Raw genomic sequence first — 22,406 nt, 5'->3', positions numbered from 1 at the left:
TCATTATTTTTATTCCAATGCCACTTGTTTGATATAAGCCTAATATTGTAGCACTCAACAGAATTATGTTTTACAAGTACTTTTATTTATACTGTATATCCTGATCTCTCAAAAAAAGGGAAATGAAAGAAAAAACAGGAACCGTGTATTTTCCAGTGGACAGTAAATGTCATACCTAGTTTCATATCAATTTCTGAGGACTTAGAGGAAGGCTACTGTAACGACAAATCACTTGCAGAAGACGAGCCGCTTTACTCTGTTTCCGTAAGTTGTTTTTTTATATGTTAAATGTATGTTTAAAATGATATGCATGAGCAATAACATTTTAGGTCTGGATTTCAGCAGTACATCAGGAACATCCATGCCAGAGATGTCCTCTCCTTACAATCATTTACATGATAGCCATGTTCCCAACGTAAGGGTAAGAATTGCTTGTCAGACTTTTCAGTAGATTCCCATCTATGTTGATACAACTGAAGTCTGTTTGAACTTCTGTTCACAGTTATATTGATCACATGTCTGTGTTCATGTTCCAGGGATCCAAACGGCTTGTTTCAGTTGCTGTGGCAGTGGGATGTTTGACTGCATTCGGGGCACTGCTCTCCTTTTCTATGTATGAGAAGAGCACAGAAGAGCATTTCCAAAACTGCAAGGTCTTCCAAGAAACAAACACTGATCAAAATAACATTTCTGAAGAGCAAAGCCGGTGAGCGTCATATACATAGTATACGTTTTTGCTTTAATACTTAAATACATCGAATTGACAATATAAAACAGTCAAATTAAGTTTTGGCAATGGAAGTGGATGTGTTGTCTCAAGTTTGTAATCCTCCCCAAAGACTAGAAATCTAACACGTCCTGTTGTGAATTCCTCAGTATAATCCTCGTAGAGAGCATTCCCCTGTATATGAAATATGACGACAATGCAACCTTTGGGACCCCAGTGGACAAAGCCTGGAGAGATCTCCTGTCCATGGCAACCTACCAAGTCGATGTGGCTTCCTTCTACTGGACTCTTACCGGTGATGACATCAATATCAACTCTTCCACTGACTTGCCTGTGAGTTTTACAAAAGACATTTGAAATACGTTTGACAACCGCTGTCAACTAGTCATCCCTGTGAATTTGCCTGCACTTTATCTACTGTTATCAACAGGGAAAGAACATACTGGAGCAGTTTGGAGCTTTACCTTCCAGAAATGTGTCAGTGAGAGTTGTGACAAGTATTCCCTCTGTGCTGACAAACTCCACAGATCTTCATTTTCTGAGACAGAAAGGTCTGAAATATTAGGAAGGTGTTCTTAATGTTTCGTACACAGTATATTATCCTACTGTATGTTTTATCCTCTTATCTCCTCTCCTTGGTTATCTATACTGTAGGAGTCCAAGTAAGAAAAGTTCCCTTTGGGCGTTTGACTGGGGGTGTACTCCACAGCAAGTTCTGGATTGTTGATAGGAAACACATTTTCCTGGGAAGTGCCAACATGGATTGGAGGTCTCTTACACAGGTAAAGGTCTAGTGATGATATAATAGAACTACCTTAAATAATCTCACTCGTTTTGCACCTACATGACGGGTCACAATGCACTATCACCTTAGGTAAAGGAACTGGGAGTGGTGATCTATAACTGCTCCAGTCTGGCTGAGGACCTCCATAAGATCTTTGAGTCATACTGGGTGATGGGTCATCGCAACAGCTCCATCCCAAACCCTTGGCCCTCCAAGTATGACACTGACATCAACAAAGAGCACCCCATGCTGCTGAAGACTGATAATGTTTCAAGCAAAATCTACATCACAGTGAGTCCTTTCTGTTTCACTTCCCATTCACTGCTTTCAGAGTGCCCCGAACCATAAAACTATTAGCATCTGAATAAAACCTGAGAGAATTAAAGAGTGTGTCTATTGTCATAACACATTGACTGGATATTTTTTTCTCATCTAATGACCATCTCATCACAGTTCTACTCATTACAGCTCTCTCTTCCTTGCAATGTGATGTCTATACTCTGTCTCTCCCAGGCCTCTCCTCCCACTTTCTGCCCCGCCTCTCGGACGCAGGACCTTGATTCTATCCTCTCAGTGATCTCAGGGGCACAGCACTACATTGATGTGGCAGTCATGGAGTATTTCCCCACCACACGCTTCATACACCCTCAAAGGTGAACATACTGTCCTACCAGACGCATAGCCTTTTTCAATCCACCATTGAGTTTGACTTACTTTGACTTCTTGTAATATTGAAAGACTAATTGAGTATACACTACCGGTCAAATGTTTTAGAACACCTACTCATTCAAGGGTTTTTCTACATTTTTAATATTTTCTAAGACATCAAAACTACGAAATAACATATATTTGAGTTTCTTCAAATAGCCACCCTTTGCATTGATGATAGCTTCGCACACTCTTTGCATTATCTCTACACAACCAATCGGTTGTGTTGTGACAAGGTAGTGGGGTATACAGAAGTTAGCCCTATTTGGTAAAAGACAGAGTCCATAGTATGGCAAGAACAGCTCAAATAAGCAAAGAGAAACGACAGTCCTTCATTAGTCAGTCAATACTGAACATTTTAAGAACTTTGAAAGTTTCTTCAAGTGCAGTTGCAAAAACCATCAAGCGCTATGGTGAAACTGGCCCTCATGAGGACCGCCACAAGAAAGGAAGACCCAGAGTTACAGGATAAGGTCATTAGAGTTACCAGCCTCAGAAATTGCAGCCGAAATAAAGGCTTCACAGGGTTCAAGTAACAGACACATCTCAACATCAACTGTTCAGAGGATACTGTGTGAATCAGGCCTTCATAGTCAAATTGCTGCAAAGAAACCACTACTAATGGACACCAATAATAAGAAGAGACTTGCTTGGACCAAGAAACACAAGCAATGGACATTAGACCGGTGGAAATTTGTCCTTTGGTCTGGAGTCCAAATTGGAGATTTTTGGTTCCAACCGCCATGTCTTTGTGAGATGTGGTGTGGGTGAACGGATGATCTCTGCATGTGTGGTTCCCACTGTAAAGCATGGAGGAGGAGGTGTTATGGTAAGGGGGTGCTTTGTTGGTGACACTGTCTGTGATTTATTTAGAATTCAAGGCACACTTAACCAGCATGGCTACCACAGCATTCTGCAGCGATACGCCATCCCATCTGGTTTGGGCTTAGTGGGACTATAATTTGTTTTTCAACAGGACAATGACCCAACACACCTCCAGGCTGTGTAAGGGCTATTTGACCAAGAAAGTAGTGCTGGATCAGATGACCTGGCCTCCACAATCTCCTGACCTCAACCAAATTGAGATGGTTTGGGATGAGTCGGACCGCAGAGTGAAGTTAAAGCAGCCAACAATATGTGGGAACTCCTTCAATACTGTTGGAAAAGCATTCCAGGTGAAGCTGGTTGAGAGAATGCCAGAGTGTGCAAAGCTGTCAAGGCAAAGGGTGGCTATTTGAAGAATCTCAAATGGAAAATATTTTTTGATTTGATTAAACCTTTTTTGCTTTCTACATGATTCCATATGTGCTATTTCATAGTTTTGATGTCTTCACTATTATTCTACAAAGTAGAAAATAGTAAAAATAAAGAAGAACCCTTGAATGAGTAGGTGTTCTAAAACATTTGACTGGTAGTGTACCTCTTTAAATCATCCTTTAGGTACTGGCCAGCCATTGATGATGCATTAAAGAGGGCTGCTTTTGAGCGGAATGTTAAGGTTCGTCTGCTGGTGAGCTGTGGGCGGGATTCTGATCCAGCCATGCTTCCTTTTCTTCAGTCTCTAGCCTCCCTGAATTACCCTGGCCAGCATATCAGCATTCACGTGGTAAGAAGACACACATAGCCCACTGGTATTATTATTCAACCAATGTGATGGTCTTCTTTTCTGTACTGTAATGCCAGATTGTCCTCTTTTTCAGAAACTGTCCATTGTGCCAGTAGGGAACCAGTCAGAGATACCCCACTCTAGAGTAAACCATAATAAATACATGGTGACTGATAAAATGGCATATATTGGTAAGGGATAGACAGCTGTATCAACAGAAAATAGTTGGATATTATAATACTTTGATGTGAACAGACACAGTTGTCTACATGAAAGCATTACAGGTAATGAATAACTTGAATTCCAAATCATTCTGCCCCTCAGGGACATCTAACTGGTCAGCTGACTACTTCAACACCACAGCTGGAGTGGGGCTGGTGGTTTCCCAGCACGCACCACACTGGGCCTGGAGGACCCAGGCTCTGCAGGGGCAGCTCAGGGCAGTATTTGACAGGGACTGGCAGTCTCAGTTTACTGTATGTCTCGCTGACTTGGGTCATCACCCTGACTGTGCCCTCTCAAAAGGATAGGCGCTCTACTTACCATCCGTACACTCAGTTATACCAATGTTTACTTTAGAAAAGTCCCCAAAGCATTCAGTTATGGCAGTTATGGCTTAGGGAGATAACAGTAAGCCTGTTGGACTGCTTTTTTGTTGTTGTCTTTGGTTGTTTCTATGAGGAACGTTGCAACTGAACACTCATCATTTGCTTCATTATTTGTTTGTACTAGTTACCTTTTTTCCCGAGTGAAAATGTCATGTTGAATGTTTAATATTTCACTGTCTATTCGGGTATGTTGGGGGAAAACGTACCTTAATACCTTTTGCAAGCAAATAAATACTATTTCATGATATATACTTGATTGCTCATTATTCTTGCAACAAAATGCTTTATTATACAATATAATTCATTTAAAATAAAAGCAGCAAAAGACAGGTCTCGGTCTCGTCTATTCAAGTGTTTGTTTGATTTTCTCTACATTAGATGGCAGTAATGTAAATATTCAGTGTGGATACTGTAACATTAGGACATCGTCGTAAGACATTGGATTAAGGACAAAACCGACGAGGAAGTTTCCTTGATCGGAAATGGCTGCGAGTAGTGTGGAGGAAATTGAGAATAAGCTGGAATGCGAACAATATGGGTGTCAGTTCTGATGGTGTGGAGAGTGAGGATGAGGGTCAAGGACCGGAATGGTCAGTAGTGGAAAGACAGGAAGAAGAGAAGTCATGAAACAGAAAGAATTGGGGCATCTTGTAAAGAAAGCATTAAGAGGGCCAAGGTAGGAAGCAAGAGTAATGATGTGTGAAGGGGAAAGTGGTGATAGTGTTTGATTAGACCGCAGGGCATCACTTATCTGACTAACTAATGCTGTAGAGAAATTGAAATTACCTTGATTTATTTGAAATGTTAGATTGTTAATATTATGTGGTAGCCAGGCTCAAGATTCTTCAAATGGAAACGCTTAATGGGAAGAAGATTAAAAGCCATGTCCCTGGTGCTTATGCTAGATTGAGGGGAGTCATCACTGGGGTCCCGATATCTATGTTCACAGATGATGTTAAAGATAATGTGAAGGGAGGCAGAGTGATAGAGGCCAAAAGGTTGATCAGTAGGAAAGAGGGTCAAGGTGAAAGGTTATCAGTGATGCTGAGATTTGAGAAAGTCTTGCTGGGTAAAGTACAAATAGGACATGTAGCTGCTCAGTTTAAAGGAAAGAAAAGATGTGCCAAGTGTGGAGGGGCACATGATTACGGTGAATGTGGAAGCAATGTGAAGGTTAAGTGCAGTAATTGTGGGGGAGAATACAGTGCAGCATTTGGTGGACGCCGGGTACAGAGAGAGGCTCAAAGATATAAGATCAGTTATGATGTATCATTTGCAGAGGCTGTAAAACAGGTTGGTAGAACTATGGTGCGGCCTGATGGATCTGACATGGATGTACCTGCAGTAAGTGGACCTACTTTCAGACTGATGGATCTGACATGGATGTACCTGCAGTAAGTGGACCTATTTTCAGACTGATGGATCTGACATGGATGTACCTGTAGTAAGTGGACCTACTTTCAGACTGATGGATCTGACATGGATGTACCTGTAGTAAGTGGACCTACTTTCAGACTGATGGATCTGACATGGATGTACCTGTAGTAAGTGGACCTACTTTCAGATTGATGGATCTGACATGGATGTACCTGTAGTAAGTGGACCTACTGTCAGACTGATGGATCTGACATGGATGTACCTGTAGTAAGTGGACCTACTGTCAGACTGATGGATCTGACATGGATGTACCTGTAGTAAGTGGACCTACTTTCAGACTGATGGATCTGACATGGATGTACCTGTAGTAAGTGGACCTACTGTCAGACTGATGGATCTGACATGGATGTACCTGTAGTAAGTGGACCTACTTTCAGACTGATGGATCTGACATGGATGTACCTGTAATAAGTGGACCTACTTTCAGACTGATGGATCTGACATGGATGTACCTGTAGTAAGTGGACCTACTGTCAGACTGATGGATCTGACATGGATGTACCTGTAGTAAGTGGACCTACTTTCGGACTGGTGCTTCTGATGGTCCTGGAAATATTGTGCTCATGAATGTCTGGTGTCAAAGGACACTTTGACTTTTTAGATTTTATTGGTAAGGTAATCAATACGACTCAGGTTGAGGAAAGCAGAAATGCCAGGTTGAAGGTTATTGTGGAGATGGCAAAAGAGATATTGGCGGTAACCGATGTTACTGTTGAAATGGAAGGCAGGGAGAACTGCACATTTTGCAGTGTTGCACTTCAATGCTTTTCCTGGCCTGGCAGCAGCCAGGAAGATTGCATTTTATTTTCATGGTAGTTCAGAAGATCATGATTGATCTTAGATCATGATCTAAGATAGATCATGGGTAGATCATGATTGATCTTACATTCCAGCCAAGTAGGTGGTGGCATGCACTTTAAAAGGTCATTGACAGACTGCCATGATATCATAGAAGAAGAATTAGAAGAAGAATATTCTGTGTTTACTTTGAGTGATGTTAGGATGTATAAGTTATTCTGTACAAGCTTTTATGCCAAATACATTGTTTTTACAGGTGTCAAGCTTATGGGCATGTGACAGCAGTGTGTAGGAGGGAGGTTCCTAGGTGTGAGAAGTGTGCAGAAGGGCATGAGACAAAGAAATGTGTAGCATTGAGGAAAGTAGAGGTTAATTGTAGGGGTGCCCATGGGGCTAGGGTTCAGAAATATCCGGTGGGAGAGTCAGGTTGAGTTTTTCAAGGTTAGTGTATGCAGAAGTTGTCATATGCTTAGACAGTGAAGAACGTAGAAGAAGATGTGTCAAGGGGAGCGATCCTTAGAGGAGTGGTGTCAGTCGTAGATCTGTACCAGTACAGAGGGATAGCCCAACAAGGTATGCAGTATTTAGAGTATGTGTTTATTTATTTTTTCAAGCTAAGTATAAGGGAGTTATACTCCAGTCTGTTAGGTGGCGGTAATGCAATATTTATTGGATGCCAACCGCCGTTAAACCTCATCGAAGAAGAAGTGCTGTACTTTGCAAGTTGAAAGGTCACGGGGCGGCGTTTCATGTTGTACTAGCTACGTGTGCTTCTGACGGGCGAGCCAGCAAGCTGAATAATTGCAGTGAACATCATGGTACTACTTGAAAACGACTCGGTAAGTTAGAAAACCCCATCGACTAATGTAGTATATCTTAGAAATTGACATTATTAGAGGACTGGTTTAATTTGCTAGGTATTGTGCATTGGCATCAATCACTGCTGCCTTTTCGCTAACCATACCCAGTAACGTTAGCTAGATAGCTAGGCACATTCGGCTAGCATTTGCGAACTAACGTTATTCGTTTGAATTGCTTCTGTGGTCCGCGTGATAGCATATTTATAGATGGATATCTTTTTCTATCACATTTATTTAGAAGTAAATAACAAGACAACGTTAGCTATACGACCTAGATTTTTTTTTAAATCTATGAACTACACAAACGGGGACATGTTGGCTAGCTAGCTCGCTCATTTGCCATATGGCTACCACATTGTATCATTTTATCTACAAACTTCAGTCGGATTATTTTCCTTCTAGTTTTTGACGGAGCTGACACGCCTGTTCCAGAAATGCAGGACATCAGGCAGTGTTGCCATCACGTTAAAGAAATGTAAGTTCTCACATTTGTCAACTTACTTTTTTGATGGCTACTGGGTGTTCTCTCCTTAACTAAATTATTCCAGGATATGTTAATAATCTGTTTATGTCCTGTTTTTAGATTTCTGATTACCTGTCATGCAGGGTTCTCCAACCCTGTTCCTGGAGAGTTAACCTCCTGTATGTGTTCACTCCAACCCCAGTTGTAAATCAACCAGCTAATTATTAGAATCAGATGTGCTAGGTTAGGGTTGGAGAAAAAAATCTACAGGATTGTAGCTCTCCAGGAACAGTGTTGGAGAGCCCGGCTGTAATGTGTTGTCACTAACCTTACAGATGATGGGAGAACCAAACCAGTCCCCAGGAAAGGTCACCCAGTGAATTATGAACCAGCAGACAACAAGTGTCTACTCAGAGCGTCAGATGGCAAGAAGAAAATCAGCACAGTGGTAAGTCTACAGCATCATGTGGCAATGAAGTTGTTGATGATGTTTTCTGCATTACAATACAACTATTTCCTAGTCATGCAATTAGGCCATCTCTACTTATTAATCAAAGGTTGTCCATTGCTGTTGTCCATCCATTTTAGCCATTTAACAGATGCTCTTATCCTGAGCGACTTAGTTAGTGCGTTCATCTTCAGATAGCTAGGTGGGACATCCACATCACAGGTGTAGTAGACAAGGTACATTTCTCCTCAGAGTAGCTATCTATGTTGAAATAAATCCATAAAGGAATGAACTAAAACATTATGTTGATATGCTATACTCTGCAGACAGTAGTGCTAATCAGGGGTTTCCTTGTATTTCCAGGTTAGTAGCAAAGAAGTAATCAAGTTCCAGATGGTAGGTACTCGGACATTGAGGTTTGGTTTTTCTAACAAATGGGTCACTGGAACACTGAATGCACATTGTATTGTTTGTTTTAGATGTATAATGTTTAAAGGGTATTATGCAAATCACTTAAATTATTCTCCTCTTGACTTGAGAAATGTCTCTAAAAGTCTGCTCTCCTTCTCAACTTGCCAGGCATACTCTAACCTCCTGAGAGCTCACATGGATGGGCTCAAGAAGAAAGACAAGAAAAGCAAAAGCAAGAAAACCAAAGCCACCCAATGAGCAACAGACTCTTTCATAGCGTACTGGGGGAATCCACACTGGCCTGTACCACCTCCAAGGTGCTCCAACTATCATCTCTACCTCCATCCTACCTTCTCCGATATGTTCCCTGAGGCCCACCATCCTCCACTTGGGGACAGCGTTGACATCATGCCATTGTTGTCACAGCAATGTCTCATCCCTGGCCAGTGAATGGCATCGGTCTATATAGGGAGGAAGGGAGAGCTGAGGATGTTTAACACTCAGAGGAAACTACAAGTGGGCTGCCTTTTGGTGCCCCCCATCTATGGTGTGGATCAAAGTTACACGGAGCTGCATTCATTTATGGAGTCACTGAAAGGTTGGAGCACGTTGATGAATTGCCTTTCAAATCGTTTTAATTTGAACTACTAGGCCCTGTCTATTTATGTTTGAATTATCCATCAGTTTGGTTTGCTTGTCAATTTGATTACATTTTCACTAAAGTTCTGATTTACTTTCCAATTGGACCTTGTCTTAACCATTTGTGGATAGATTATTACTGTGTACTATGAGTGAAGATGCCATATACATTTGTTATGTTTGGGGCCGAATGCTTTTTCTTGCTATTCAAATTAATATTATTTTAATGATGGAAAGTGAGATCCTGAGTTAGTTTTTTGTTATTTCTTAAGACAAAATTATTAAGTGGTTGAGTTCCTTATTGGTCCAATTATTTTTTTCAACAGTCATGTAAATTCATTTGTAAGGCAAGCTGTAGAGGAAGGGTCCCAAAGTTAGCTGACACAAGGCTGCTTTGGTACTTAGAAATGTGCTGTTTCCTGTGTTTAATCATCTAATTTGTGGGATGGATGTGTCATGATGGAATATTGATTAAGGGGAAAGTATTTTGAAACTTAATGGTTTAGTATATTTACTGGCAGCTGAAAGGCATATTTGATTTATGGATACAGAGAGAAACCTGTTTTTAACCACATCAAAAACTATCACTACACCTTACTGGGTGTACACCTAACCATGGAAATGCTCTGTAAGGATTATAATTACTTTCCAGTGAATGTGACAGACAAAGGCAGAGCTGCCGCTTTTGACATTCATCTGCCATTTATGTTACTGTATCAGAATGTCATTGATGAGGAATACAGCTGATGTTACTGTAAATTGATCTTTTTTTTTTTTTTTCTCCCTTCAAAATAAATGACAATATGGCAGTGGTTTGTTGATCTAAAGACTGAAATAGATTTGAAATAAAATAAGGAATAGACTGTTTGACTTTACATTGTAGGCTGATAACATGAGCAAAGTAGAAAAAGGTCAGTAAGTAATAAATACACTATATACACAGTTCAGCAACATGGCTGTGTGCATGTTCAACCATCTCTTGAGTTGGGGCCAGCCAGGTCTCTTATAAGGCAGTGTTCCTCTCATTGGGGGAGGCTCCCACCTGGTGATGTATGTTCCTCTCCTCCTGGTAGCCTTGGTTCATAAGCCTGGTTAGGTACAGGAAAAGGGTCTGGTTCAGAAACACAAAATGGAATTATGAGGACACCTGTAATAATGTTGAATTATAATCAAGGTTTGTGTGTCTTAATGTCAACTCAGTAAAATAAACATCAATTTTTCAGGACCCTGTCTTTCAAAGAATTTGTAAAAATCCAATTAAATTCACACAATTGTAAAATTAAGTTACAGCAGGAACGCACAATCCCTCTATCAGTGCTCAGACTGTCTGCAATAGGCTGTGAAAAGCTGGACTGAGCGCTTGTAGGCCTGTTGTAAGGCAGGTCCTCACCAGACATCACCGGCAACAACGTCGCCTATGGGCACAAATCCACCGTCGCTGGACCAGACAGGACAGGCAAAAAGTGCTCTTCACTGACAAGTAGCGGTTTTGTCTCACCAGGGGTGATGGTCGGATTCGGGTTAATCATCGAAGGAATGAGCGCTACACCGAGGCCTGTACTCTGGAACCGGATCGATGTGTAGGTGGAGGGTTCGTCGTGGTCTGGGGCAGTGTGTCACAGCATCATCGGACTGAGCTTGTTGTCATTGCAGGCAATCTCAACGCTGTGTGTCACAGGGAAGACATCCTCCTTCATGCAGGCTCATCCTGACATGACCCTCCAGCATGACAATGCCACCAGCCATACTGCTCGTTCTGTGCGGGATTTCCAAGACAGGAATGTCAGTGTTCTGCCATGGCCAGCGAAGAGCCCGGATCTCAATCCCATTGAGCACGTCTGGGACCTGTTGGATTGGAGGGTGAGAGCTAGGGCCATTTCCCACAGAAATGTCTGGGAACTTGCAGGTGCCTTGGTGGATGAGTGGGGTAACATCTCACAGCAAGAACTGGCAAATCTGGTGCAGTCCATGAGGAGGAGATGCACTGCAGTACTTAATGCAGCTGGTGGCCACACCAGATACAGACTGTTACTTTTGATTTTGACCCCTCCTTTGTTCAGGGACACCTTATTCAATTTCTGTTAGTCACATGTCTGTGAAACTTGTTCAGTTTATGTGTCAGTTGTTGAATCTTATGTTTATACAAATATTTACACGTTACGTTTGCTGAAAACAAATGCAGTTGACAGTGAGAGGACGTTTCTTTTTTTGATGAGTTTAGTACCAAGTTAGGGTTAGCACTACTGGTCTAAGTAGGCTACATCACTATGGTTAGGGTAGGCGGTACCAGCTGTAAATACAATGTATTAATAGTATAGTGTTTGGTTGGCACTACAGCTGTAAGTACAATGTATTAACAGTCTAGGTTTAGGGGAGTGCAGGAATGCATTATACTAGGAAATAAGTAGAGCCTGGAATGTTCCTGGTCAGGAAATACTGCTCACTCCACGTAAATTAGTAGGACCAGTAGTTTATCCTAGGCACAGGAGCTGATCCCAGGAATAAGATTGGAGTTGTAAGGGTAGTTCTCCATGAATACACTAGAGGCCAATACGGACAGTTTCATTGGAACGTTAATAGTAAACTATAGAGCTTCCACTCATTTCATCTAATTTACACTAAACAAAAATATAAAAGCAACATGTAAAGTGTTTGTCCCATGTTTCATGAGCTGAAATTAAAAAAATATTCTATACTCACAAAAAGCTTATTTCTCTCACATTTTGTGCGCAAATTTGTTTACATCCCTGTTAGTGAGCGTTTCTCCTTTGCCAAGATTATCCATCCACCTGACAGGTGTGGCATATCAAAAAGCTGATTAAACAGGATGATCATTACACAGGTGCACCTTATGCTGGTGACAATGAAAGGCCTCTTTAAAATGTGCAGTTTTGTAACACAACACAATGACAATGTTGTCTCAAGTTTTGAGGGAGCGTGCAATTGGCGAGGAATATTTCTGTCTGTAATAAAGCCATTTTGTGGGGGAAAACTCATTCTAATTGGCTCCAGCCATGGCTGCCCAGTGGGTGGGCCTAACTGCCAAGTGGGTAGGCCTATGCCCTCCAAGGCCAACCCATGGCTACACTCCTGTAGAGTCATGTGAAATCCATAGATTAGGGCCTAATTTATTTATTTAAATTGACAAATTTCCTTAAAATCTTTGAAATTGTGGCATTTTGCATTTAGATTTTTCTTCAGTATATTTAACTTGGATAGTGCACTCAGTAAAACTTGCCCTGATTTACCAGAATCCTGTGGTGCATAAAACCAATTTTAAAAAACACAGTGACTGTCTAAAACACACTATTTACATAATACACACTAACACACAGTTAAATCTATGTGAGCGCAGTTTTACATTTTACTAAAACTGTTATTTCAATTGATGAATGTAGTAATACTTTGCAAAGTATGTCAAGTAGGGTTACCACACATGATGCTAACATGTAAAATATATTGTAGTAGCCATCATGTGACAGAGCCATGCCATTCTCAATATGGTCATTTCTGGTCATTTTCATTTTCATGTCAGTTACCTCTCTCCCACAGGTGACCATTTCCATCTTGACATGTGTCATTGGATGTGGAAAACTCTGGCACTGCAGAAAGCCAAGGGACATCTTGGACAAGAATTGGTTTCAGACGTGATTCTCATGATTGACACCCACGCATTAAATCAAAGTGGTCGCCGAAAAAGATTTAATTGTGTACCTTCCACGCCTCCTCAAGCTCAGGGATCCATCTCTCTTTGAGAATGGGCTGGACAGCACAGATGAATTCTGCTCCTACATACTGGAAATAAATCACATCAGAACAGGAAATGATCTATATGAATATCTATAGAAATGCAAACAGTAACTTTGCTTAACATGCATTGTCAGTGTGTGTGGGTCTTACGCTGTAGTATTTGGGTGGGGCGTTGTAGCGGTAGTGGCTCCTCCCCAGCTCCACAGCCAGAACCTCCAGTCTCTCTAGCTGTTCCAGTCTGGCCACACTCTTCTCAATAAAGGACATCACTCTGAGAGAACAGGAAGACAGGCTTGGTTATGAAAGACAGCCTGACAGGCATACCTTGGACCATCACTGATCATACAGCAGTCCAATTTATTTTGTCATCTTTTATCCTCTCAACAATTCTTCTACAACATTGAACGCTGAACGTGGTTTAATTGTTGCCTACAGGCCTGTATTTGACATTAAAGAGCATTTCACTGTAAGGTCTACTACACCTGTTGTATTCGGCGCATGTGACAAATACAATTTGATTTGATTTGATTTAGGGAGTTTTATGCAGAACAATAAATACGCACAAAAGTTTAAATGGGTGCGCTCCCTCTTAGCCTGTCCGCCGGTGAGGACATTTGTACTAATGTCCGTGTGAGTGGTTTGAGGGCCACTTGGCCTTCTCCTGTAATGCCACTGCAGCCTCCATACCTTAGATTTAAAAAAGAATCTCGATCATGTAGAAGGATTTTTTGGAACAATGTTGTTGAGTTCAGAGGACACAGAGTTCACAAGACACATAACTCTGTGGCTTTTTGCAAAACAGTACATTTGTTTTTAAAATGTAGTTGCTTTCTCAGAACATAAATACATTCCTCAAAACTATATCCAATACAAGTCAACAGTAGGTATATTAGCATTTTTGCGCTTCATATTCAAATCATCTATAAGTAACATCATTGAGTTACACAATGCATTTTTAGATACTTTAGGATGACTTGGATATGAAGTGTGAAAATGCTAATATAGGTACCATTGACTTGCATTGGATTTGTGGCACAAATGCTAAAAAGTTTGTATTTGAAACAGTGGGAAGATAAACAAACCCAAAACATGGGTTGCTGTCATACCTTGTACATAAACTGCTTACAGGGTAAGGAAACCAATATGTAATTTTGCAACTTGGGTGAACTATCCTTTTAACACCAATGGGTTAGTATTATTATTATTATATTATTATTATTATTATAAAGGGGGTTCTTTAAAAAAAATCCCATAACAGCAGGAACAGCACCATCTAGTGGTCAAATATCAGGATGTAGGATGGGACACATAAATTCATTTCTTTATTTATTTATTTATTTATTTCTCTGAACAGTGGAAAAAAACCATCAACAACTTCGTTAAGAATAGATTGCATAGAATGAAGAAACAATACTTTGAGCTGCAGCTCCATACTACTTGTCAGACATAGAGACCTGATACTGTATACTCAATGTTGGGGCGGGATTGGCCAATTTGGGTGCAATGAATTAGCATAATTTCTCAGAGATCAATAATGTTGCAGGAATGCTAATCTTATCTGTTTCTAACTACAGAAAGTATTTCAGAACGATCTGATATGGTGGGTGTTTTGGCTGCTGAAATGACATGTAACGAGCCTAGATCTTTCCTTATATTGTACATGGTATGACACTGATGGGGTGATATAGAATTCTATACAGCAGTGTTTATTGATTGCCAGAAACAGAGAACACAGTTGCACACATGTGTCTTCTGATGAAAATAATGTGTTATATTTTGTGAACAGAATTTTATATTCACTGATGACAGTTGTATTTAAAGTTTTGCAAAAGGTGGTCTGATGCAAGTCACGTACTAAAATAAGAAAAAGATCAGAAGTTCTGTAAATGTATTTGAGCATTTGATCATTTCTGTTCTGCTGTTGGTCTGTTTCAACACAGATCCCAAAATTGCTTGTACGCTATTGAGAAAAACTGTAAGTGGAGACATCAGGCTTAAATAGGTTTATTGGCCTTTCAAGGTGAGAAAAACAAAGAGGCTCAGCATACCCAGTGACACAACAGAATGGAGTAAACACACCATTGGAGAACTGCATATGGAGCATAAGAGTGTTCTTCACTGGCAGCAGTGTGTGATAATAGCCAGCCAGAGATGGGATATGACAGCTCTTCAGTCTCAGCTAGAAAACAGCTCCTATTGACATTAACACTATTATTATTATGTGATGTTCATTGTAGTTTGTTCTCATGTTACTGTCGTTTTTACATCTCATATAGGGACACAAACAGTGTCTTTGCAATAGGAAACTTAAATTGTACAGTATGTCATAAATTCCTTTGTTTCAATATAATCAGTCATGCTCCATTGTGAGATTTTGACATTTGAAATGTAATAATACCACAACGGCTGTAGTGTTTGGAACTTGAGAGTTGTGCAGTGTAGAGACTTCAACAGAATGGAGAGCTGGATGAAAGAGGAACCTCACATCGATATCAATGCAAAATTGCCAGAAAAATAATCAGTGTAGTGTGGCGACTGACCGCAGGCCGTGTGACCTCAGCTCCCGGCTGGTCCGTAACCTGTCAAGGTCCTCCACGTCTCGGAAGAGAAAGAATACATCTTTGCATTCTGGATGGGTCTCAAACAACCTGTTACCAAGACAAGAGACATTCGTGAGCCTCCAAGAGCCAGCTTCATAAAGCCTGCCTTAAACCAAACTGACATATCCATTCCCTCACAAAAAACATCCCTCCATCCTCCAAGTTCTCCCACTGACTACATAACAGAGTACAAGCAAGGCTGTAAATAAGGTGTTGAAAGTAATTATTGATGTTTTTTATAATGCAAGTGTTGAATTATCTGTTGATATTGTGATTTGGTTAAGCCTTGCCTGTCTCTATGCTTGTAAATATCTGTCTTCAAGGTGGCATTACAAGTCATCCCATCTGAGCCACGCAGTGATTTTAAGAACTTCTCCATTAGATCTGATTGTACCACTGAGCCCCTTGTAGTTCTCAGTCCTGGCTGCGCTCTCATCATCAGTTCTTCCCTGCTGGACTCCAGGCCTACTACGGGCTGCAATCACACACAGCATCAAACCACTCAGTGTCAGGGGTGACCAGTATAGCCTTCTCTCCTTCTCCCCTTACAGTGCTGTAATGAGTTCCCCTGCCTTCTCAGACCCAGTCATATCAGAGTCAAATGGTACATCAGTTCCAAAAGGCCACAATAAGCTCAGATACAGTGCAGGCACAGAATGTGTGTGTTTTTGTGTTAGTGCGTGCATGTATTATCTCCAATGTATCGTCCATCTAAAAAACCTGTCTGATTAGGATGAATAATATCTGACAATACTTTTTAAATTCTGTGCCAAGCATTCTGCTAGGATTTTTGCATCACAACACTGAAGTGTAAGAGGTCTCCAATTTTTTTAATGGACTGGATCTTTATATATACCACGTGGGTCCTGTTTCAGTAATAATGATATCAGACCTTCTTGTTGCGTGTCTGATAATCTACCATTTATATAGGAGTGGTTAAAACAAGCCAATAATGGTCCTTTGAGTATATCAAAAAAGGTTTTGTATACTTCCACTGGTATGCCATCCAGCCCTGGAGTTTTTCCATCCTCAAAGGCCCCAATTGCATCAAGCAGTTCCTCCTCTGTAATTTGGCCTTCACATGAGTCTTTCTGTACAGATATTTTTTTAACATTATTATTAGGAAAAAAATCCCTACAATTAGCTTCGGTTAGTGGAGATGGAGGAGCCTGAAATGAAAACATATTCTTAAAGTACTTTACTTCCTCTTTCAAAATATAATTTGGTGAATCATGCATGACTCCATCATTTGTAACAAGTTTTAGTACATTTTTTGGGGTAGCATTTCTATATTGAATATTGAAAAGGAATTTGGTGCATTTTTCCCCATATTCCATCCAGTTCGCTTTATTATTATAATATATTGCACTAGATCTTTCTTGGATAAGTTCCTCAATTTCTTTTTGTTTTTCCTCTAACTTATTCTGTGCCTCTATAGTACCGTTTTTATTGCTATCCAACTGTACTGTTAGTCCTTCAATTTCCTTAGTTAATATGGACTCTTTTGATCCAATTATGCCAATTATGCCAATTATGTGATGATCCGACCGCATTCTGTCCCCTATCAACACTTTTTAAACTTTTGGTGCCAGAGAGAATGGTATAAGAAAGTAGTCAAGGCGACTAGCTTGATTAAGCCTCCGCCATGTATATCTCACTAGATCAGGGTATTTAAGTCTCCAAATATCCACTAATTCCAATATATCCATGACATTCATGATTTCCTTAAGTGCCTGAGGGTGATAGTTTGTAGTGTGATTTCCTTTCCGGTCCATAGAGGTATTTAAGACCGTATTAAAATCTCCTACCCTAATAATAATAATAATAATAATAGTGTTGAATGTAGAGTTGATAAATTGTTATATATATTTTCAAAGAAGCTTGGATCATCATTATTCGGACCGTATAGGTTAATAAGACATATCTGTTTATTGTCCAATAACATATTTAAAATCATCCATCTCCCTTGAGGATCTGTTTGGACAATTTGCACATTTGGATCAAAATTATTGTTAATTAAAACCATCACCCCTTTTGAATCTCTTTGCCCCTGGGAGAAGTATATTTCACCCCCAGTTCTTTTTCCACAAAACTTCATCTAAAACTGTTGAATGGGTTTCCTGTAAACAATAGATATTACATTCCTTCTCCTTTAGCCAGGTAAATACTGATTGTCTTTTCTTATTATCTGCTAGGCCATTACAATGTAACTGGCTATACTTATTTCACCATCTATCATAATGAGACACAACTTTTGATTATTTTGATCAAAATATATGTTTGTAAACGTGCCATTAAAAAGTAACATGATGATTGAGTGTCTATATAGCTGTACCATGATCTTTGCATTTCTACTAAGTAAACCTCCAATTGGTCCCTCTTAAAATAGTCATGTAATCACTAAACCCAATGCCCTGCTGTGGGTTCCATAATGCATACATCACTATATACGGTACATACCATAAAAGCTCTGTAGAATCTATAGGATCCATGCATGAATATCTTCCCTCTATATTGCTAATTATCTCCTCCCCTTCCCATGTTTGTGTTTTCCCTCATCCCTCTGGTCCATCATGTTATGAAGTGGAGTGTAAGAGCTTTGCACATACACTTCAATTTCCATTTCTGAATTTTGGCTGATGATACAAGAGACATGCTTCAGGGGACTTCAAATGACACATTCATTATATGGAATTATGTCAAAATGACTAGAAGCTTAAAATAATATAATTAATGACAGAGAAGAAAAGTAATAATGCAAAAGAAAATAAACAAAAACAACTTCGTATTCTAGACATATGCTGCACTGAATGTAGACCTGAATACATTATAGTATAATTCTGTTACTAGGTGAGATGGATATCAAGATAAGTAGATTTCTAGATGAGCCCTATTGTTGTAGGACCTAGACTAACAGTGAAATAAATGCTTACTTACGGGCCCTTCCCAACCATGCAAAGAGAATGAAAATAGAGAAATAATAGAAAACTAATAACACATAATAATAAATACACAATGAGTAACGATAACTTGGATATATACAAGAGGTTCCAGTACTGAGTCCATGTGCAGGGTTATGAGGTAATTGAGGTAGATATGTACGTATAACTAGGAATAAAGTGACTAGGCAACAGGATAGATAATAAACAGTAGCAGCAACATATGGTATAGAGGCCCCGGTTGGCAGGGAGCTCAGCCCCAGTGATGTACTGGGCCGTATCCACTACCCTCTGTAGTGCCTTGAGGTCAGATTCCAAGGATTTGCCATTCCAAGTAACGATGCAGACAATCAAGATGCTCTCAATGGTGCATCTGTAGAACCTTTTGAGGATCTGAGGGCCCATGCTAAATCTTTTCAGCTTCCTGAGAAGGAAGAGGTGTTGTCATGCCCACTTCACCACTGTGTTGGTGTGTTTGGACCATGAAAGATCCTTATTGATGTGGACACCGAGGAACTTGAAGCTCTCGACCTGCTCTACTACAGCCCTGTCGATGTGAATGAGGGAGTGCTGGGCCCTCCGTTTCCTGTAGTCCACAATCAGCTCCTTTATCTTGCTGATGTTGAGAGGTTGTTATCCTGGCACCACACTGCCAGGTCTCTGACCTCCTCACTGTGGGTGGTCTCATCATCGTCTGTGATCAGGCCCTACCACAGTCGTGTCATCAGCAAACTTAATGATGGCGTTGGAGTCGTCCGCGGCCACGCAGTCTTAGGTGAACAGGGAGTAACAGGAGGGGACTTGGCACGCACCCCTGATTGAGGGTCAGCGTGGCGGATGTGTTTTTTCCTACCCTTACCACCTGGGGACGGCCCGTCAGGAAGTCCAGGATACAGTTGCAGAGGGAGGTGTTCAATCCCAGGGTCCTTAGCTTAGTGATGAGCTTGGGCAGTCAGGGCACTAAGGTGTTGAGCACTGAGCTGTAGTCAATGAACAGCATTCTCACATACATTACCTTCAGAAAGTATGCATACCCCTTGTTCCACATTTTATTGTGTTACAGCCTGAATACAAAATTGATTAAATATATTTTTTTTTATCTTAACCATTTGCACACAATACCCCATAATGAAGGAAAACGTGTTTTTAGATTTTTTTTTCACATTTATTGAAAACGAAATAAAGAAATCTCTCATTTATACAAGTATTCACACCCCTGAATCAATACTTTGTAGAAGCACCTTTGGCAACGATTACAGCTTTCAGTCTTTCTGGGTAAGTCTCGAAGGATTGTGCAACATTTGTACATTATTGTTATCAAAATTCTTCAAGCTGTCAAATTGGTTGTTGATCATTGCTAGACAACCCTTCTCAAGTCTTGCCATAGATTTTAAAATAGATTGAAGTCAAAACTGCCACAGGTAAATTTACTGTCTTCCTGGTAAGCAACTCCAGCAAACATTTAGCCTTGTGTTTTAGGTTATTGTCCCACTGAAAGGTGAATTCCTCTCCCAGTGTCTGGTTGAAAGCTGACTGAACCAGATTTTCCTATAGGACTTTGCCTGTGCTTAGCTCTATTCTGTTTATCCCAAAAAATGACAAGCATACACATAACATGATGCAGCCACCACCATGCTTAAAAATAGGAAGAGCGGTACTTCGTGATGTGTTGGATTTGCCCCAAACAAAACGCTTTGTATTAAGGACATGAAGTACATTTTTTTGCAGTAGAATGAGGTAGTCATTCAAAAATCAAGTTAAACACTATTATTGCACACAGAGTGAGTCCATGATACCTACGTGACTTGTTAGGCACATATTTACTGCTGAACTTATTTAGGTTTGCCTTAACATAACAAAGGGGTTGAATACTTATTGACTTCAGACATTTCAGCTTTTCATTTTTTATTCATTTGTAAACATTTGTAAAAACAAAATTCCACTTCCATGTTACCTAGGTGTTGGTGCTGTACTGGAACACAAGGCTAAACTAAATTTAATCAATTTTAAATTGACTGTAACAACAAAATGTGGAAAAAGTGAAAGGTTGTGAGTACTTTTGCCCTGATTGGGCATAGAGCTATCTTCTGTGCTGTGCCTGGTGGTCTCTCTCTCCATCAACAGCCATAATGTCAGACTACATTAGCACCAAACTAGGACTGCATAAACTGTTCAATCTGGTTTTCTTTCACTCTGCAAACTATTACATTTCAAAGGGTGGCTATTGGGTTTGTTGATATGTATTTTCTTTGCTGCGAGTGTCTTCGTTTGTCAATAGGCCTGGTGCTGTATATTTATCATGTAATATTGAGACATGATGTAAGATGATGATGTAAGCACCACATTCAATCATTGAGCCCCAAAAGCCCTCTCGGTTGTGGACTAAATGTCTCTCCCTAAAAATGTCTTGAGAGCTTTTTGTATAAGGCAGCACAAGGAGGGCCAACATTTTATTAGGATGATGGGGGCCAGTTCTTATTTAAATTGTTATATTGTGTATAATAATGTGTTGATCCTACAATTTGATCCCGTTTCCACAGTCATGTGTATTGCAGATATAATTACCAAAAAGACAAACTAATGTGTAATAACAGTTTGAATAATGTGAAGTTGTTGGTACATTTTTGGGTTTGTAGTCGTGTCATTCATTATTATAAGTCAGTCATCATGCAGTCCCTGTGGTCATCAACTGTCTTTGATCTACGCAACTCATTCAATCATATCTGAAATGTAATAGCGCTGTTATTTTAAGTCGAGAGCAATAGTGTTGAAGATAATGTTTTGCCTTTCTATGAGAGGTACCATAAACATTTATGAAAATATTCAGTCTAATAAAGCAAAAATGTATCTTGCTTACAAATAACTAAAACAAATTGAATCAGAACATCTCACCTGACAAACATAATAATTCCAACTTTTGCAATGTCCTCCTGGATAACTTTCCACGACTCTTTGATCATCTCAATCTGCTCCTTGCTCAGATGCGCAACAGAATCCTCCGTCTTAGACTCTCCAGCTGTTTTCGGTGCCACCCCTGATATTGCGCAGCCCATTGTTCTTGCTACAGCAAAATTGACTAAAAAGTAGTTCAAACACACGGAAAGAAACGTCTGCGCACCTGGGATATGGTTCAGCCTCTTGCGCGGCTGTACATGTACATTCAGGCATGAATGGGATTCAGTGACATCCAGAACGCCTGAGCGCGTCATAAGAGTTAATCCTCTAACCTTGAGGGGCGGGGAACCATTTCTTTCCTAGAACAATTGCTAAAAGCGCAATGCTGCCCAGGCCTACTGTAGTAGGTTATGCATATAGATCTAACCTATTTTCCATGTAGGTGAATGACCATTAAAACAATGTGGAGAGATATGATTAAACATGAATGAAGTTTTATAATATGTATATCATATTTCAGTCACAATGTCCAATAAATAGACTACAATCTTGTGTTTGTACCAACTGGGAGTCTTTAAATCCTCAGGGCAGCCAGGTACTTGCTATTATAACATTCAACTCAACCAACCAAGGGATTGTTGATTGGTTGACTCGATCAGGTAGTTGAATCGATCATCACCTAGGTGTGGGGGCTGTGCTGGAACACAACGCTACACACCCTGTGGGTCTCCTG

The 22,406-nt window shown here is 40.2% G+C and overlaps 3 protein-coding genes across 6 annotated transcripts; 2 read left to right on the top strand and 1 right to left on the bottom strand.

The window, feature by feature from the left end:
• Positions 1–187: 187 nt before the first annotated feature.
• LOC118362431 (5'-3' exonuclease PLD4-like) lies at positions 188–4,762 on the top strand. 4 transcript variants are annotated; one of them, XM_052486171.1, is made up of 11 exons: positions 188–264; positions 346–415; positions 537–706; positions 877–1,060; positions 1,158–1,278; positions 1,382–1,515; positions 1,608–1,802; positions 2,025–2,164; positions 3,660–3,825; positions 3,920–4,016; positions 4,150–4,762. In XM_052486171.1, exons 2-11 carry the CDS (start codon positions 362–364, stop codon positions 4,353–4,355), a joined length of 1,467 nt encoding a protein of 488 aa, XP_052342131.1. In that variant the 5' UTR covers positions 188–264; positions 346–361; the 3' UTR covers positions 4,356–4,762. The 4 variants fall into 4 exon arrangements, with proteins under 4 accessions (XP_052342131.1, XP_052342129.1, XP_052342130.1 ...); XM_052486169.1 differs by having other exon boundaries at positions 346–421; XM_052486170.1 differs by having other exon boundaries at positions 343–415.
• A 2,583-nt stretch (positions 4,763–7,345) lies between these two features.
• On the top strand, positions 7,346–10,301 carry LOC118362428 (signal recognition particle 14 kDa protein-like). Its single transcript, XM_035742751.2, has 5 exons — positions 7,346–7,507; positions 7,931–8,003; positions 8,327–8,439; positions 8,803–8,835; positions 9,019–10,301. The coding sequence occupies exons 1-5, from the start codon at positions 7,484–7,486 to the stop codon at positions 9,106–9,108; spliced, it is 333 nt and encodes a 110-aa protein (XP_035598644.1). The 5' UTR covers positions 7,346–7,483; the 3' UTR covers positions 9,109–10,301.
• A 191-nt stretch (positions 10,302–10,492) lies between these two features.
• On the bottom strand, positions 10,493–21,955 carry xgb (x globin). Its single transcript, XM_035742752.2, has 5 exons — positions 21,671–21,955; positions 15,780–15,887; positions 13,390–13,510; positions 13,204–13,284; positions 10,493–10,600 (listed from the first exon to the last, which is right to left on the bottom strand). The coding sequence occupies exons 1-5, from the start codon at positions 21,829–21,831 to the stop codon at positions 10,493–10,495; spliced, it is 579 nt and encodes a 192-aa protein (XP_035598645.1). The 5' UTR covers positions 21,832–21,955.
• Between the last annotated feature and the right edge of the window lie 451 nt (positions 21,956–22,406).

This window comes from Oncorhynchus keta, chromosome 29 (assembly GCF_023373465.1).
Source record: "Oncorhynchus keta strain PuntledgeMale-10-30-2019 chromosome 29, Oket_V2, whole genome shotgun sequence".
NCBI lineage: Eukaryota > Metazoa > Chordata > Actinopteri > Salmoniformes > Salmonidae > Oncorhynchus > Oncorhynchus keta.
This window is presented reverse-complemented; position numbering and strand designations above follow the sequence as displayed.

What these genes read in the sequence shown, in the direction of transcription:
- LOC118362431 (XM_052486169.1), top strand. Translation starts at nt 362, where the DNA reads ATGCCAGAGATGTCCTCTCCTTACAATCATTTACATGATAGCCATGTT. An exon ending in TCATTTTCTGAGACAGAAAG is followed by an intron (nt 1,279 to 1,381) that starts GTCTGAAATATT and finishes TCTATACTGTAG; the next exon opens with GAGTCCAAGTAAGAAAAGTT. An exon ending in CGCTTCATACACCCTCAAAG is followed by an intron (nt 2,165 to 3,659) that starts GTGAACATACTG and finishes ATCATCCTTTAG; the next exon opens with GTACTGGCCAGCCATTGATG.
- LOC118362428 (XM_035742751.2), top strand. Translation starts at nt 7,484, where the DNA reads ATGGTACTACTTGAAAACGACTCG. An exon ending in TACTACTTGAAAACGACTCG is followed by an intron (nt 7,508 to 7,930) that starts GTAAGTTAGAAA and finishes TTTTCCTTCTAG; the next exon opens with TTTTTGACGGAGCTGACACG. An exon ending in AGAAGAAAATCAGCACAGTG is followed by an intron (nt 8,440 to 8,802) that starts GTAAGTCTACAG and finishes TTGTATTTCCAG; the next exon opens with GTTAGTAGCAAAGAAGTAAT.
- xgb (XM_035742752.2), bottom strand. Translation starts at nt 21,831, where the DNA reads ATGGGCTGCGCAATATCAGGGGTGGCACCGAAAACAGCTGGAGAGTCT. An exon ending in GGAATTATTATGTTTGTCAG is followed by an intron (nt 15,888 to 21,670) that starts GTGAGATGTTCT and finishes TCTTGGTAACAG; the next exon opens with GTTGTTTGAGACCCATCCAG. An exon ending in CTGAGGTCACACGGCCTGCG is followed by an intron (nt 13,511 to 15,779) that starts GTCAGTCGCCAC and finishes CTGTTCTCTCAG; the next exon opens with AGTGATGTCCTTTATTGAGA.